This window comes from Thermobia domestica, chromosome 2 (assembly GCF_964235325.1).
Source record: "Thermobia domestica chromosome 2, izTheDome1.hap1.1, whole genome shotgun sequence".
Lineage (NCBI taxonomy): Eukaryota > Metazoa > Arthropoda > Insecta > Zygentoma > Lepismatidae > Thermobia > Thermobia domestica.
This window is the reverse complement of record NC_137455.1, coordinates 184,988,831-185,008,407: the sequence shown is the minus strand read 5'-3', so window position 1 is coordinate 185,008,407 and position 19,577 is coordinate 184,988,831. Positions and strand designations below refer to the sequence as shown.

At 34.0% G+C, this 19,577-nt stretch overlaps 1 protein-coding gene across 1 annotated transcript in view; it reads left to right on the top strand.

The window, feature by feature from the left end:
• LOC145679779 (uncharacterized) overlaps positions 1-19,577 on the top strand; it is a 177,942-nt gene that overhangs the window by 58,186 nt on the left and 100,179 nt on the right. Inside the window, exon 7 of the mRNA XM_081750334.1 lies at positions 11,926-12,017. Coding sequence (XP_081606460.1) covers positions 11,926-12,017 — 92 coding nt within the window. The remainder of the gene's footprint in view (positions 1-11,925; positions 12,018-19,577) is intronic.

Here is a 19,577-nt window from a genome sequence, read left to right as displayed (position 1 = left end):
CGAAGCGATCGGAAATGCTTAGTGTATTTAAAAACAACTTTTTACCTAGGTTAGTACTTTTCACCATCGCTATCCAAGTCACTTTACCAAGCATTCTCTGTAGAGCCAATGACCACATCTGTTTCGAGAATGATGTCATTTTCTTCTAAAATAACTGCTAAGTCGTCTACAGTAAGCCTGAATCAAGAGAAAGGAATTTTGTGGTGTTAAAATCTTGCTTCAACTAAGACTAACAACTGCGAAAGTAATCGTTAATGACTCGACGTAAATTACGCATAATGATTATTTATCATGATTTTTATTTACTTCATTTTCAATTTTGAGTTGAATTGAGTTGATTTTGTGTTTAACGTCCCGTTCAGCAACGAGGCTATATGAGACGTGGACCTACTGTTTAACGTGGAATCCGAACCACATGAGCTCCCGCCGGGAATCGAACCCGGGTCTCCCACGCCAAAGGCGCGTACGCTAACCGCTTAGCCACGAAGGAGCTCTTATTTTCAATTTTATTGGGAAATGTGGCCTAAGCATGTGAAGTTATCATGGATGACCCAGGAAAAGGAAAGCGTAGGAAATTTTCAATAAAAAATAGAATATATTTTACGGAATCATAATCCATATTTTTATATATTACCTGCTCCCTGAAGAATACAAATAAATCAATGCAAAATAATTGTTTGTAAGGTTAGATAACACAAAATTCTTAATAGAATAACCTCTTCTCTATTGTGCCCATTCCCCTATTTTTAGGAGCATCAATATTTTTCTATTTTATTTTTAAATCACAAAGATCTAAATATAATATTTAGATGTACATTGAAATAGTTGTTCTTTCTGCCTACAATAATACAAGGGAATTTTAGTAAATTAATAATATCTAATACGTACCTATTTCCTGTTGGCATTGCATATGTATATTCAATATACCGCTGTCCGAAGAACGGACTTTTCTCAGTGCAATGAGTATGGAAATAGGCATACGATGGTTTTAGGAAAATACAAATTCATAAGTTTAATAGGGCTTCATCAAATAGGTATCAATCATCATATAGAAAGTATTGTCACTTGGTGCATGAAAATTCGTGTCCCTTGGATCGTTCTATTTATAAATAAAAGTAAATTTAACAAAAGAAGTGCATAGGCCATCAGAATGTAGAAGCAATACAAAGATATTTACTTCCACTTACATGCAGCAAGAAAAGCTCCCCAAACATCAGGAAAAAAAAGCTTTCATATACGAGAAACATATATTGCCTTCTAGTTCACTTGTTTCTCTCTACACCCAATTACTTTGTTGCGCAAATGAAGTGTAGAAAACTGAATTCAGGTATAGGAAGGCAAAATTGCTATGAAATTCAGGAGGGCTGTAGATACCATGTCATCTGCTACATTATGTCCCAGGAACGCACGACTTCTCCTTCATTGCATATATTCAAAAGAAAGAAATACAGTACTAGATTGCTTTTATAAGAAAGGAAAGAATATAGATATAGTGTAAGATCAAATATTTAAGCCACATTAATAATTTCTATGTTAAAGTAAGTATAGTTTTATTAAGAAAGTGCACAAATGTCTATCAAGTTACTAAGATTGGATGCGATTCAGATCGGATGGCCTTTCCATGAGTGCGCCCTGGTACAGACAAAACACAATCATTAAAAAAAAGAAAATATTTTTTGAGGGTCCGGGTCCGTGGGTGCTCCCGGGCTGTAACCATATTTATACCGACGGTTGATACTAAACATACAACTACAACACTACACTAAGAAGCTCATATGTAATTTAGGTATATTACAAGAGTTGACTTATATGTACTGCTAAACTTTGAATATATTGCTTATAAAATCTGATTTAATGATTTAAAATAAAAGTCCTTTTATACCATTTAATTCGCTTTCTTTCTCTCCCTGTTCAAATATTGCGATGAACGTTATCAATCAATTCTGTTGGTAAAATCTTTCATTAAATGTTTGTTGAGGTGTTGAATTCAGACTTTTGTACAAGGGGGCAATAAAAATTTAAAGGGAGATCTGTTCTAAATTGCAGTAGAGCAACAGGAGTTTGTCACAACAAAATTCGCGACTTGTTATTATCTGGTCGGTTGCAATAACCAAAATATTGCCAACTTTTCCCTAACTAACATTGTAAAGCGTTTGTGTGCGTCTGTATCTAATTTCCAAGTTTTTATTTAAGTTCGACTTTATACGAGAATTCGGTTTGTTAATTAAAACAATTAGGTTGGACAAAAGAAGGAACTAATTTTCTTTTTAAAAATCCTTGCTTTTAAGACTTTTATTTCCGAAAAAAAATTAAACAAAATAAAGCAAATATTTCAATGCAAGTGTAATTATAGATATTCTAGGGGAGCATATATATTCTAGGGAGGATCAGCCCCTCCCCGTTGAACATGCCTGAATTCAACACTGGTTTGTTGTATCAAATTTTGCCATCACTTCTTCTTTCCCATTTAGGCTACTTATCATAGTAAGTCTTTCCGAAATTTTTAAATTGTAAGGTGTGTAATTTAATATTTCATTGAAACGATAATGGAAAATAAACATCTTTTATAGAAAACCGAGTCCCTCAAGTCCGTCTACAAGTATTCTTCTCTCGTAGTGTTGATCTGTTTCTCTTCTAATTGCATTGTTTTTTAATATTTAAGTTGTAAGCCAACTATTTTTCTCCGATTCGGTAGTTTTACATACCATTATTTGCCCTTTTTAAGTTAGAAATGTTTTGTGTATAAAAATGATTGTATTTCTTTCTTCGCAAAGGTTTTTGTAATTACTGATAAGCTGCACCATTAATAAGCGACAACGATTTGTTGTAAAACTTAAAATGAAAAGATTTTACACTTTACTTTAAATACAGAAATGAGTAAATATTAGCCCATAAATGATTTCTAAAAAGTTATAATGTTAAATTATGCCATTGCTTCTATATTTATTTGTGTTTCTATTAGATTAAGAGTTAATATTATGATTGTTAACGTTGACGAATCCCGTACTTTTGCCCAGAATTGCACGAGTAAAACAGTAATAGAAAATTATGAGTTTTCACAATTAGAGTAGATTTTGGATAGTTATTTAGTAGCAACAGAATATAGGACATATACACTTTTAAGCAAATTTCTGATGTAATAGATTTTCACTGAACTGTTACATGACAATGTCGTGTTAGGAGAACTACATAACTTGAAGAGATGATAATGAGTGCGGGGTAAAGGGGCTCAGAAGGAAATATGAAAAACATATAACAAGGTCTTCTAAAAGATCCTTTCAATTTTCAGAACTAAGGGGCCATGTCCCCCTAGGAAAGTGTCCTAGTTGCGCGAATGGTTATACACTGGAAATATATAGCTGAACTTGGACAAAGATAAAAGTGTGTTGCTGGACAAAACTCTTAGATTTTTCTTCTAAAACGTGTGAGTATGTGTGCAGTGAGTCATACCGAGAAATTGCTTGAATAACCCTAAAAGATTCTGTTAGATCTGGGAGAGTGACTGTTAAGTATAATATTACACAGATAACAACTCTTGAGAAAAAAGCTTATGAATTTTACTTTGAGTGCAAAGTCGGGGATCAGGATAAAAAAAATGGGCTCAACAATGTGAATTGTAAATCTTGTGCAGTGAATCTTTTGGGATGGTTGAATGAAGCACACCACCCCAGAATGCCAATGTTGTGGCTTGAGCCGAAAGACCACACGTCAGATTGTTATTTTTGTTTAACAAACGTAAGTGAAATAACCTCAAAAACCAATAAGTCAATCATATACAGAAATTTACCTTCCGCTGTTGGACATCTTCTTCACAGCAAAGAGTTACCTGTGCCTGTTTCAACAAGAAAATGGTCGTTGGATGATTCTGATGAATGTGGTAGTTTCGTAAATCGTGGTTCCAAAATTGAAGAAGATCCTATCTATACTGAAAAGTCGTCGGAGGCACAATTAATATCTCAAGGTAAATGAAATGATCTTGTTAGGAATTTGCACTTGTCTAAGTCCCAGGCTGAACTGCTAGCTTTAGTGGAATACTACAAGAGTGGAACCTTTTAGAGAAGAAGACGTTACTACGTACCGCTTTCGTGGATGTGATCTAGTGAAGTTTTTCAACTATCACGAAGGTTTGCCGTTCTGTACAGAGGTTTGCAGACTAATGTCTACATTGAACGTTGATTATGATATGAATATTTGGCGGTTATTCATTGATTCTTCCAAATTCAGTCTAAAAGCTGTATTATCACACAACGGAAACAGCCACCTTGCTATTCCGGTTGCTTATGCTGTAGGTGTGAAAGAAGCATACGGAAATATGAAGCTTTTACTTGAGAAACTCGAGTACACGGAACATTTGGGGGGGATTTCAAAGTTCTTGGCCTGCTTTTCGGGATGCAATCAGGATATACGAAATATTGTTGTGTTTTGTGCGAATGGGACAGCAGGGCAAAAGATCAACACAACAACGTAAAGCAATGGCCTGCAAGGAAGTTTTTGACTTACACACAGAATAATGTTAGTTACGAACCTCTTATCGAACCACAGAATGTGCACTTACTGTCATTACACATAAAGTTACGACTAATGAAGATTTTCGTCAAGGCTCTGGATAAAGAGAATATTGGCTTCTGTTACCTGAAGGCTCTATTTCGTCGCATCACAGATTCAAAGCTTATGGAAGTGATATTCGTTGGACCAGAAATAAGAAAAGTGATGAAAGACCCTCAATTCGATGAAACCCTGAGCGAAACCGCGAGAGAAGAGCGTGAGTTGCGCTGAAGAATGTGGTAAGTTCTTTTCTGGGAAACAGAAAATCTGAACAATATGCCCAAGTTGTTGAAGAACTGATACTGAGTTTTAAAAAAATGCCTTGCAATATGTCTTTGACACTTCATTTCCTGCACTTGGACTTCTTTCCCGAGAACTTAGGCGCAGTATCAGATGAACAAGGTGAAAGATTTCATCAAACAACTCGTGTACTGGAAGAAAGATACTCGAGGAAATGTGAGGGGGTTTCTATGCTGGTTGATTACTGTTAGACCGTGCAAAGAGAACATAAGGTGCGTACAAAGGAAACGCCCATAAGAACGTTAATCAGCTTCTAAGTAAGACAGTTTTCTCATTTTGTTTTAACATCAGATTAATATCAGATGAGAACATTTTGTGCAGCAGTACGGTACTCTTATTTTATTTCACTTCTGTATGTTGTGTTTCACTAACTTTGTTTCAATACAAATTTTAAGTGCATTTTAAGTTGTTTACATTTAGATCTTAACTCATTGTAATGTATCTATGAGGTGAGTGGGTGAATCTACTCCCCCAATTGTCCATCAAACAAAAAGCATTCTCAGGCGCATGGATGACCATAGGATCTTTCACAATTGAACAAAACCCTGAAAAGTAGGTAATTTTGTCACAAAATCGTTGAAACTGTAGATATAATTGCATAAAACCAGTTCTTTTTATAAATGACAATCAAGGGGATAAATTTCCCTTCTAGGTGCTGACAGTCAGGTATTAGTAGGAACTTGTATCTGCAAGGTATCATCTAAATTTCACACAGTTCCTTCAAAATGTAGACGGTCTTTACGAGCATTGTAATGTTTACCCTAGCATATTAATTATATTATATATTAAAACTTTAACTGGCTATTTCTCAAAGTTGGAGGCTGATACAGAAATTCTAATTACATCACTGTAATCAGGGTATAAAGCTCTATAGGAATCAGTAATTCTTTTTCAGGAAAGAGAAAAAAGTTGGAAATTTGTTGCACAGTGAATCAATTACCATCAGAACAGTATGTCAATTCTGAATTTATTTATTTCAACAAAATATACACAATATAGACTTTTCCAGTTATTCTTTTATTCAGTTCTTTTTTATTCTTTATTCACTGGTGTTGATTTCGGGTTTGTTCATAGGCTGCAATCCAAACATATAACCCAGTTGCTTTAGAATATAAAGTACTGTATGTGGCAAAAAGCCTAACATATCACAAGAAGGCCGAGGATTTTTACCCTTAAAGTACTCATTTTAGCATTTAATATGGTTGTTCAATTAATTACACAAAACTATTAACAAATGTTGATATGAATGAAATCTTGTAATGCTGAAGAGAACAAAATTGAAGATATGTTTCATGTTCCCTGCAACTTAGGTCAATCCAGAGTTCAGTTATAAAGAATCGCAGATAAAACCCCACGGGATAAAAATTTAAAATTCAAATGATATTTAATTTATTTAGTATAATTTCTACATTATTTTGTATGTTGTAATATAGTTATATGCATAATCAAATAAGAAAAACGGAAAAGAACAATTCAAGAAGTAACGCTGACTCTACTGTAATACGTATACTGCACAGTACGTATCCAGGAACCAGTACATAGTCAATCCGTGGCATAGCTAGCAAGTTCTTCTAGTAATTTCTTCTACTGATTGTAATAATTTGTTTGATGTAAGTTATTTTTTGTATGAAATAGATGTGTACGTGTATAAGTATAGAAACTGTCAGATTTTCTATATAAGGGGTATTTCCTTCCTGATAAGATCGTTAAGCGTAATGGGAATAAGGCAAAATGAGAATTGGCTTTTCACCTAAATGGAGGATGTGATTTTTATCTGTGATTAACAGCTGATACAGTGTTAGGCAAAATGGGAATTAGGTAAAGTGGGAAGACACCTTATGGAAGTCATGCTTCAATTCTTCTCCTCACATTTTCTTATCTAACTTTTCTTTCATCTTATCCTTTTGTGATTTATAATATTGGACTTCTCATGTGAATGTGTAAGAACTCATTAATTGATGACCATTTCGTAAACGGTGACCCACACGAAAATATTTTTTCCTTAAAAAGTTATTTATTTTTCCATGATATTTTCAATGGTGTAAAAGATTCTTACCTTGTTATTTGAAATTTTCGGGTGGCCCCGTACCAAGGCCCCATGATATGGGACGCTGTGGGATAAGTAACTGGCTCCAATCGATGAACATATAACGTTTTCCTATTTCACTTCTTGTCTCATTCTTTTATCTCCAATGGTCTATAATTTATAAACGCTGGATGTTTTATCTTAAATATCCTCTATGTTCTGTTGTTGCTCCATCAAATTAATGATCGAAGGTGATTTCGATGAAATTTGGTAGGTAGATAAGAAATGGGAAAAAATGTGGAAAAGCGGTTCTCGGGGGCAAAATACCACCCAAAGAATTGAGAGTAGGCTTCAAATATACCGAAAGAAGTAGACCGAGGCAAACGAGATTATGAACAGTTAGATAGTTGACGTACAATTAGGGAATATATGTTTCGCATTTTCCTTGGCAAACGGTTGGGAATACTCCATGCCCTCCAAACTTATAACTAGGAAAAATCGAAATTTCTAATGAAGGTAGTTGAGAAATGGAGAATTGTAACGTTCATGAAGCATTGTCACAAAACTGTGTACAGAAAGAGTACAAATAAAATAAGGGAACATGTGTTTATTTTCTGCGGGAAAAAATGGTTCTTGAAGTAAAATCCCCGACCCAGAAGTGTCAAAATAGGCGCCAAGAGAGCAGTAAAATGGAAACCGAATCAAATGAAATTGCACACAGATATAGTAGACGTAAAATAAGGAAATACGATTCTTATTTTCCTTGACAAATGGTTTGGTGAGGCGTAGGCCCCTCCGAGTTTATTACCACAAAATATCAAAACTTTTAATTGAAGATATTTCAAAAGTATATAAATTCACGCAGAATTGCAACCAAGTGGGTACAGAGACAGTACACAAAAAGGGAATAAATAATTTTTGCGGAAAAACGGTTAGTGAGGCACGAGCCCTCTTGGAGAAATATAATAGCGAGCGCGAAAATAGAGAAGAGAGGAAGAAGAAAGGGAATGAAACGTTTATAGAGAAATTAGAGAGACGATTCAACGACGTGGTTTGTAGTGTAGCATACACACTTTGGTCCAGACCGCTTTAATTACCTATACTACTTCAAATTTATACGTGTCATCCAGTGGCGTAACAAGAAAAGATGAGGCCCGTAGACAATGAAGATGGTGGGCCCTCAGCTTGAAAAGTACAAAGAATCTTAGTGGTATCAGCACTCAGTTTTAAGGGTTGTATTTAACAAATAAAGATTCGGAAATTTTAAATGCTACAATAATGGAATATTTCTGTTAAATAACTATTGAATTCAACTTGCTTATTTAGTGTACATAGTTTTATTTATCTCTTTATACGAGTATATAAGAACGCAGGAAAACCAAATGTGAATATGTTCCTAGCAGTGTTCTACTCAGAGGTACCATCATTACTAAACCATTTGTGGGAGGGTACGAAAAGTCACCCGAAACTCAACCTAAGTTAAAAATATTACAACAAAGAGACATTTCATTGCTCCCATTAGTTTTTTCTTCTTTCTTGAAGAACAGGTGGAAGGATTCTGCTATATACAGTTTATTTGCAGTTTCTGTTGCTAGAAAATGACTGTGGCAATAATAAGTCAATATCCAGTTAACTTCATTGTCGTACACATAGAAATGACGGAATTTGTAGTTATTAGCAATTAGCCTTATACTGTGACATCAAGGTGAGAAATCACTGGGCGATGCGGATTTTCGAACCACCACTAGAGACTCCGAAGAAGTGAAATTTTTCTTTTTCGCATTTGAGAAGAAATATTTCCCCCGCCTAGGCTGGAACGATTTCGCATCCTGTGTGACATATTCGATTCTAATCCGTTTGAACTATTTAAATCGTTCTAATCACCTGCCTGTGCCTTGAACAATGTATGTGGGCAGGGTTCTAGAACACTGGCCCGGCCCGCCTTACAGTCCACCACCCAGAGGACAAGTTTCGAGGAAACTGACTTTCCAGGAAATGATTTCTCTCATAAATATGTTGATTTCTTCTATCAATAATAAAACTCAATTTTGGAGAGTCAGTTCTCTTCTGACTAGTGAATGGATTTCTTGCCAAATATATGTAAAGCATACCCCGCTACAGTACATAATACCCCGCTACAGTACATTTACTTTAATAGTTCATATTAATTCCCCTTAATTATAGTTCTTACCTCAGTACGTCATCAGTCTTTAATATGAAAATTATTTGAGACAGTATAAAGAAATTACAACTTTGCCGCCTTCTATGAATACACTCTCCCTGGCTGTAGTCTAATTCTCTCCACAGTATAGGATAAACTCTGACACTTGCCAATATGAACACAGTATAGAAAATCCAAGAATAACATATACAATGTAGGAGATAGAGGAAAAGTGCTGCCGTAACTACTTGGCCATTCTTGCTTACAAAGACACATGGTTGAACGAAACTTAGAAGGTAGGTATAGGTTAGAAGCGATCCAGTCGTTTATTTTAGTAGGAGTACCTGCCTACCTGGGGGCCCCTCACCACCTAGACGGGGCTCGGGGCCGTGGCCTTTGTCCACCCTGTCCACACAGAAGTTACGCCAGCGGTGTCATTACTCATTCCTCTCTCTCTCTACGCCTGCAACACCAGCAGTCAATGATATAGGAAAATAAGTTATTTAAATGTCTCTGCATATAGACGCTATGTCTCTGCATATATACACTATACGTATCATTACTCATACTCAACGGCTGCAGTCCTAAAGCCTAAAACGGAAATAAATTTAAGCTTCTGCATCAGTTAGGGAACCGGTTACCCCAATCTAAATACGCACTTGTGTATATCAGTAATGACAAACACGCCAAGAAACGAATCGTTCTGAAGGCATTTTCCAAAACATAAATAACTTGAATGATTCATCAAAAGGTAACGCCAAAATAGTGCATCGTTGTTCTTAAATAATAAGCGAAATTAGGGTTGACAACTGGCTTGATTTTCGCCGACTTGGCCGGATATATTGCTGTTATTTGGATTAAAGCCCGTGACCGGTCAAACTTCTTACGAACCCCTTTATGACCGGTTTTTCAAATATATATCTAGTTCGAAGTATAGATTTAAAAAGTAACTTTCATTCTGTAAATCCAAAACTGTCACCTTTCACCATCTATCAAATATTAACATATTTTATTAATCTGTATACACACAAACGCCGTGCTCATGAGTTTTTCGACGTTCTCCCGTTTCCTCCCACCTTCCTCATTCCACCGTTTCATTCATTTCTCATCTTCACCGTCTCCTTTAGCCTAACCGGCATAATCATGGGACGTAAAACTTAAAGATTTCATTTCATTTCATATGTATACACAGTTTTAAAGAGATTATAGAGACTGTATGAGGAAAAATTTGAAATTGACTTCTAAGGAATTTTATACATTTATTGAGAGTGAAAAATGACTTCTTAAAGGAATTTCCTTGCATTGAAGTATAAGTTTAAAGAATAAATTTAATTTTCCAAGTCCAAAATTGTCACATAAAGATTATTATACTTTTGTTAATCTGTTTCGATGATTTTAAAGAAGTGGCAGTTACTGATAAATATAATAAAATGATCAATGTCGATTTCAAATTCTCATTTGTAGCACAATGTATCTATTAAGATTATTAGTGAATGGACAAAGGATTATGCAGAGTACAGGTGCTAATGCACGTTTGTTCACGATAGTACATTTCCTTCCCATGGATGGGTCCGAACCACGGGCATCTTTTCAGACTTGCTTGAAGGGGGGCAAGTGCATCACCGACATAAGACTTTCACGTTTTGTACTAGTATATTAGCAGACAATCGATTAAAGTATACGTATACGATTCTCCGCAATGAGCGGTTGGTTTATTACCTGTCACTCAATGTGTCGCGTGCCAAGTTTTCCTCTCTGCAGCGAAGATAATTTGTGGTGAAGACGTGTGGTCCATGTCTTCATTGCTCCATGTCTTTTCTTTATTTTATTAGGGGTACAAAAATTATTTGGACAAAGTACCTCCTCTCTGCGGTTCTTGCACTGGCAACCATGTATGACTACAAAACTTGTACCTCAAACGTCTTCTTTTCAAAAAGACATTCCTGTTTTAACACAGTATGCATTGACATTTTACAGCCATGATTTATGACGGGGTAAAACTCGGGACTTCAGTCTTCCCTGGGCGCTACACCTCGTGTTACACAACACACATGCATGCGGTAGTCAAACTCAGCCCATACACGTTCGAGCATGTCCCTGTCAATGTTTACTAGGGCAGCAGTTTCCTTAAACTCCAGACTCTGTCCTTAAACTGTCGATACCATCACAAAATGCCTTGGTGGGTAATCAACAAAATGCTTTCTGTTGATTATTCGCCATTTTGCATACTGTTATCATCCTGTCACCTGGTGAGTCGCAACGGAACCTGCAATGCCATAAACAAAACTTTAAAGTATGCTCTTACGATTGGTTATTAGTATAAATAGGTTGGCATTAAATATTTGAAGTTATAAGACTTCAAAATCTGATAAATCATTTGTAATTAACCCTGTACCATTGTGTTCAACTCAATGAGGCCTATCAATTGGTATATGTCTCATGTTTGGACAATATTGTTTTCGTGGAAAAAACACCAAAATACTTATTGAAACTTTAAAAGTATTCCTTTTGTTCTGGACCTTAATATAAGATTGACTTATTACTACATAAATCCTATCTATTTTCCCCTTTATTGCATGGAAAATTGAACTAAATAGAAAAAATAATAGTATCGACTTGCTCCTAGCAAGCACTTGAAGGAACGTATGAGAGATACCAGTGGTTTCCTATAGAAAAGATTTCAGAGTAACAAACCTTTTTTCCAACCGTGTACTGTATAAATAAATATCGGGTCATACCTAGTACTATTCTAATCTCTGTACTTCTATTACTGTTCGGCATTTAATAATGCTATCTGCTTTCATTAGACTTAACATAATATTAATTAAATTTAATTTAAACGTAATAAGGTAAAATTTAGTGCTTTCTAATAATATCAGCATTTTACTTCTAGTGGGCCAACTCCTGGAATGCTATATCAAATGTCTGAATTTCCCAAGATGAGATTCAAGCGTGATGTTATGTTTGGTGACCTTGAAATGTTAGGTAAGAGACGTGTTTTTGACATTTCTGTACAAATGGACACATATTTATTTTAGGTGTGCACATTTTCAGCCAGAAGACCATTCTTTTTTGCATCTAATATTGGATTATTGTGACGTTAATACACGAAATGTGTTCTGTTTTACTTTAGACACATGACTAGTTAGTTAAGATATGTTACTTTAGACATGCTGTACATAATTTGATAGTATATGTTATAATCCTGCTTAAGGTAAATCATGGTAAATATGCCCTATATAGATCTTTTTTAGACCAGAGAAAGATATCAAACCATCATTTTCACCAAATCTACTTTTATGATATTAAAGTTGGTTCCACAGACAGCTTGATATATTAATAAAATGATGGGTAAATGCAATGATAACAAACAGATCTACAGAGCAAAGTTGATTTAAAACATCGCATTGTAGGGCTCTCAGTGTGCAAGATAAACAAGCTCATGAATCAGTTTTCAGTTGATGACAATTTGAAGGCGATCGACGAGACATATCCTCGAGAAATAGCACGAAAGGAAACCACGTCGATCCTTTGACCTTCGCACGGCAATAGAATCAACTTGAAGATTCATACATTTGAAAGTTTTACAAATGTATGCAACAGGAATCAACTGATGTACTTTAAAATTTGTCCTGGTTTACTCTTTCACAACAAAAAAGACCGATTTCCGGACTACATTGCTACATGTGATGATAAATTGAACTTATGACAACCGACGTCAAGCTGAACAAGTATTAAATTGCACTGCCACTTTTAAGAACTTTTCACAGGTGAGGTTTTACTACGATCATAATGATGCAGCGATCTGTAGCAGAGGGATCCACTATGTCTTCAGTAGTGATGTTTTTAAATTGTACACAAAGGAAGTAACAATTATCTAATCGTGTTATTTACCATGTTTAATCATTGATAATTACATAATCTAATGATATGTGATATCTTGTCTAGTGTGTCACAATCAGAAGCCCCTTTCCTAATGTGTGATGAAAGTAGGTTAGTGTAGTAGAAGGTTGAATGGCCTTTGCATGTGATTTCTTAATTGTATCGTTTCCATTAAAGAAACCGCGTAGGAATCTATGATTCCGACGTAATAATTTTTCATTATTATTTAGAATAATAATCATTATTAAAATATGGTCCCCAGAACACTTCCCTGTTTGTGACGCCCCTGGTTCTCCAGGGACCACCTATAGAGATACGAACATTGTGTGAGCATAGAAAACCTCATTGTTAAAGAATGACGCCACTGGCCCACCAGGGACCACCCATACGGAAGAATTATATTCCGAACTTGTAAATAAATCGTTTCCTTTGGTAACTAGTTGTTAAAAATTGTGAGATGGAAAACTCTATATTCATTCGTAACTTTTATTGTTTCGTATGCCAAGGCATACTCCTTGTTAAAAATTGTGAGATGGAAAATCTTTATTAATGTGGGACAGATTGGGAGATGGGAAATTTTTATTCATGCGGGACTTGGTTTCATTCATTTGTTTCCCGTGGAAGCTCTTAGTGCCGGAACAGTTTTCAGAGTACTCCTTCTTCCTCGAGCGAGTGAAGTCAACTGATTTGTGTGAGAGAGGTCTGCTCTGGCTGTGATGACGTCATATGAAGAACGAACGCTACCGCCTTACTTGTTCCTCAAGCGAACCAAATCAACTGTTTATTAACAGAACCGTCTGCTCTGGCTGTGGTGACGTCATATGATCTTCGTCATGTATTTGTGTAGCTCTCCCAATGAGTTGAACAATGATGAAGCCAATATTTATCAGAATGAGGAAATAATCATGTGTTTTCCGCAGAGCTCGAAATGATCATTTACAAACATGGCTCATCATGGACATGTGACGGTAAAAGAAAGCATTTCTTATTTGCAACACGGAGCAAGTTGAGAACTTGTAAATAAATCAATGCGTTACTAAAAAAAAGAAAATACAGGTAAGTTGTTGTTGTTTCCTCATGAACGAAAACATTTTTGTCTTTTGCAACACGGACCAAATTGTATTGCGAACTTGTAAATAAATTGCTACGTTAGTTAGAGAGAATACAGATTTCAAACTTATCATATCGTTAAGGAAATACAATGCTACAAAAATATGTACACTCTTGAAAATCCAACGTATGTTTGGTTTCCGTAGACAACGCATTAAGCTTAATATCGTTAGAATACAAGGAGATATTTCTTAATCAAATTGCGATATACGAAATAAAATTTGAATTTCTTATCCAAAAAGACAATGTTCTAATTGTATATGTCCACTGAATATTTAAAATAAAAGTATATATAAAGTCTCTGAATTAGTGTCTTATTATTATTATTATTATTATTATTATTATTATTATTATTCAGTGTCGCTTTTATACTGTGTTTGCATCTCTGCGTTCTCAAGAGTTTTTTCGACCTCAACTGCTTTTGAACTTAAAAAAACGTAAGTTAGCTTTTTGTTTGATTATCCAATTAATTAATTAGTTGATAGTTTATAGTATTTTTTAAAAAAAGGTTGAAAATTAGTTTAACACATGTATGTGTATTTATAAGGTACTATTGTTGAAAAATGATGCAATGAGAATGGAGGATCGAGAACCCACTGTCCACTTGTGTTTGCCAAACTCGGGGGAAGCTACCCCTAACCCTTCATTTTTTCAAACGTAGGGAAACCACCCCTGATGCGCAATAACGACAGATTTGCTTTTTGAATAGAGTTCGATAACGTGCTATCTAGTTTTAGTGTTGCCTTGGCTTGTGGGCAAAGTTTTTTATGAAACATTGGTAGAGGTGAACAGAACTATGTTATTATTATAACTAGGAATATGTAGGGACATATGATATTTTTTGTTATTTACTTACGAAAAGAAAGCAATACAAAACGGGTGATGTGATCTCCCTCAAAAGCCGCCACTTACGTTCATAGTTTGCTGCGGAACTATGTATAGAATATGATTGATGTTTTTAGCTTTGCAGATAGTGCGTTTGCTATTTCATACATAGATTGGAAGAAAGAAAAGAGCTTTAGCTTACGATGAAACAAATTCGCAGATATTGCGTTAAAATTGCGATTGTAACGTAGGTGTACAGTGCTTTATATTGATTTATGTTCTTTTTTGATTATAGAAATGTACGGTAGATTTTCCATTTGAATTAATCGTTGCAGAATCTATGATTTTTGATGTAATAAAACCTTGTTGTTAAAATAGCGCGCCCGCAACAAAACGAAACAAATTTTACAAAATGCTTCAGGGGATTTAATAAGAACAATTTCTCAAGTAGCTAAACACACAATAAAAGGGAACGTCCTTTCAAATTCGCGTCAGAAGCAGCGATTACGTAGACATAAAAAGATCTTGCCCGTTTTATCTCAGCAACGTACGGCATTGAATAAAAGAAGAAATTGTTAATACAGGAAGGTGGTGCGTTTCTACCGTTAACCTTGGGACCACTTCTTGCAGCAGTAGGCAGTAGTATTTTAGTCGATAACAATGTCAGCATTACGTAAAATGATTTTAGTTCCTGAAAATGCAGTACATGAAATTCAATCCAATCTTAAATCTTTAGATTCACATCAATCAAAATTAGATGAGAAATGAATAATATTTTAAAACGTCATGACCTTAGTGTACAACAAAAGTGGAAATTGTATCAACAAGCTTTGCATCGATATTTACAATATACATCTTCACATAAGCCTATTACATTACCTGTTATTCACGAAGAAGAAGAAAAATCATCAGCTTTGCAACATATAACAATACTTCTATTTTACCATTTGTATCAGACATTTTACAATCAGTACCGAAAACACTACGTAGAAAAACAGATCTATTATTAAAGCAGCTGACAAATTCTGATAGAATTCAGTGGGATAACTCTGGTATAGTACTATCCAAGGAAAAACAATACCTGGTTCAATTATTATAGATTTAGCAAATGATTTTCGTACAAGAAAATATTCAAGAAACCCTATAGGAATTCATGAATTTAAAAATGTATTAGAAGATCTTAATGTACCTAAAGAATTTATTGACACACCAGCATCAAAACTGAATATTGGTAGTAGTAGTAGTAAAATACAACGTATTCGTAAAATAAGAAAAATCACCATGTCCTACAGCAGTACCTAATTTATTTAAATATTGGAAAGAATATAGTATGTACATGACAAAATTATGAAAAATATATTATGATTATTCAAATCCTGATTCTTTATCGAGTATACAAACAATGCATCGTAAAACAAAGTTGTCTTAAAAGAACATTAAAAATTGGTTAACCTCTCAAGATGCATATTCATTACATGCACCAGCTCGTTAAGTTTTTCAACGGAAAAAGTATTATGTTAGTGCACCAAATAAAACATTACAAATGGATTTAGCACATATGCAATATATTGCAAGGTATAATAATAATTATAAATATATATTATGTTGTATTGATATTTTTCACGTTATGCATATTGTGTTCCCTTAAAAACAAAGAGAGGTCCTGAAATGGCAAAAGCAATAAGATTTTTTTTAATTTCAAGTTACCCGTGTTTAAATTACAAAGCGATTTAGGTACAGAATTTTATAATCGTCATGTAAAACAATTACTTAAAGAATATGAAATTAATCATTATAGTGTTCATTCTGAAATTAAATGCGCTTTGGTGTTCATTCTTATAATCGTACGATTTATAAGAACATTAAAAGAAAATTTGTATCGTTACTTTACTGCAAAGAATACTTGTTGTTATATTAATGTTTTAGATCAAATTGAAATCATTCATCATAAATAAATAATTATAATCATTCATATCATTTAAGTATTAAAATGGCGCCTGCACAAGTAAATGATTCCAATGTGAATCAATTGTGGGAATCATTCTACGGAAATACAGTAAATAAAAAGAATACAACTTGTAAATTTAGTTCTGGTGATTGTGTTCGTGTTAGTAAGTATAAACATAAATTGGAAAAAGGATATTTACCTAAATGGGCACAAAAAATATTGTTGATAAATGTATTAAATCAAATCCTGTCACGTATAAATTAAAAACTGGAATGGAGAAGAAATTAAAGGAATATTTTATGCACAAGAATTACAAAAAGTAATTATAAATACAAAGAAAACTTATCTAATTGAAAAAATATTAAAACGTAAAAATGGCTGGATGTATGTAAAATGGTTGGAATATCCGTCAAGTATGAATTCGTGGATTAGATCGGATTCTATTCAGTCTGCAAGATGAATTCAAACTTTGCACATGACTTTCACGTTCCTCTTCCTTCAAATGCCAGTAGTAAACTTTTTGATAACAATACTACAGCTTCATTTCGCGTTAAATTAGCACAACCTATTGATTTACGTGATGGGGAATAATGTGTTGCATTAACACAAATTAATATTCCGTGGAGTTTTTATAATGTTGGCGAAAATGAAGAAATATTAATTACTACTGTTATCGATGATAAAGTTGAACGTCATCATGTTCGAATAACACCAGGATATTATTCTTCTATTGAACCTATTCTTCAGATAATTCCTGAAAATGTACATATGTTACATTATTTACAAAATAAAAATCAAACTGTGATTAAAATTTCTTTAAAAATAGAAGATCAAGGTATGATTAGTATTACACCGGGATTACAACATATTTTTGAATTTATTAATGAAAATACACATTATACTAAAAGTTAGAAAAGTTGATTTTCTATACTACTAAAAGTATACACAAAAGTTAGAAATGTTGATTTAATATTAGCACGTGGTAAATTTACGTGTAATTCAGATGATAATATTCCCAATACAATTAATGTATGTGTTGATATTGTAAAACAACAACAAAATATTGGCCCAGTAGTTCGAAAACATAGTGTATATAATATGCAACGCGCTCATGTAAAATCTTTTTTCTTTCATACACCGCATTATGTTAAAGTTGAAAAGAAATATTTTGATACTATAGTAGTAGACTTAAAAGATAAACACGGTTTTAAATTACCATTTTGTTTCGGGACTTCAAACTTCACACTTCACTTTCAACCAAAATGATTTCTGAAAGTATTGATGATAGTTTTTACATTACATTAGTTTCAAACGCTAGTACAAATGTATATTCTACAAATAGTCCAACACATTGTATTAATCAGTTAAAAAATAATATACGATTATCAAAATCCGATTGGTATGTAGGGTTAAGTGAAGTACATATTCCATTAACATGTTATAATGTTACCGAAAATGAAAGTGTTGTATGGTACAAATTTAAAAGTGCAGAACGTATGAAAAGTAAAGTTGTTGTTGGATAATATACATCCATTCATCATTTAATAGATGAATTAAATATTGTATCAAGATTTATAAGTTTTAGCTTTTCAAATATTAAACATGTTGAATGCGATTAACGTGTAGAATCTGTTACATTGTCACCTACATTAGCTCTACAATTAGTTTTTTTTTGTGAAAAATCAGATCTCGTAAAAGAACGTCGCGGATTTAAACAACCATACGTAGCTATTGGATATCCACATCAAATTTTTATTTATACTGATATTATAGAATATCAATTTTTAGGTGATACCAAAGCACCATTATTGCGTATAGTAACAATCTCTGATTTAACACAATTCAAATACTATTAAAAGATCACGCAGGTCGAAATTTGCCATTTCGATCTGGAACACTGACCGTAACGCTACATTTTACACGCTCTCCAGCATGTGTTAAATAATAATAATAAAGATGAGATCTACACGTTTTACTTTTCATCGCGGACGTGGAATACCATATTTTTCAGGTCCTGTATATTAAAGGGGACATGGTATAGGTAGTTTCTTTAAAGAGTTATTTCGTTTTCCTTTACCATTTCTTAAACAAGGTGCAAAAACTGTAGAGCGTGAAGCATTACAAACTGGTATACAAGTTGCGGGTGATGTATTGGAAAATCGACCATTTAAAGAATCTGTTCCTGCGCGTGTAAAAGAAGCTGGTGATAGTTTAAAGACAAAAGCCATTAATAAAGTTGGACAGTTGCTAACTGGTAGCGGTAAGAGACGGTCACGCAAAAGGAAGACTCCTACAATTGTAAAATTTGGACCGCCGACAAAACATAAACATATAAACGATATATTTTCATAATGTCGCCCCTAAATTCCGATAGTTCAGAATGCTGTACCAATGAATTTGATTTCTTTTCTATACCGATGACACAAATAGCTACTGAAGCAACTACAAATGCTGAATAACAACCTATTTCTACATTAACATCAGAAGGACCTATTCAATTTGTTATTCCTGGAGAACAGGAGAATTTATTCATCCTGCATATCTATATCTTTATGTACTTTCTAAAATTACAAAAGCTGATGGCACAAATTTAACTAATGATGATACTGCTGCACCAGTAAATAATATCCTACATTCATTATTTAGTCAAATTTATATTTCGTTAAATGATAAATTAATTAGTTCTTCATTAGGATCTTATCGTTATCGTCCATACATTGTAACATTATTAAATTACTCTTATGATGCTTCTCAAACTCATTTTGCATGTGACATGTGGC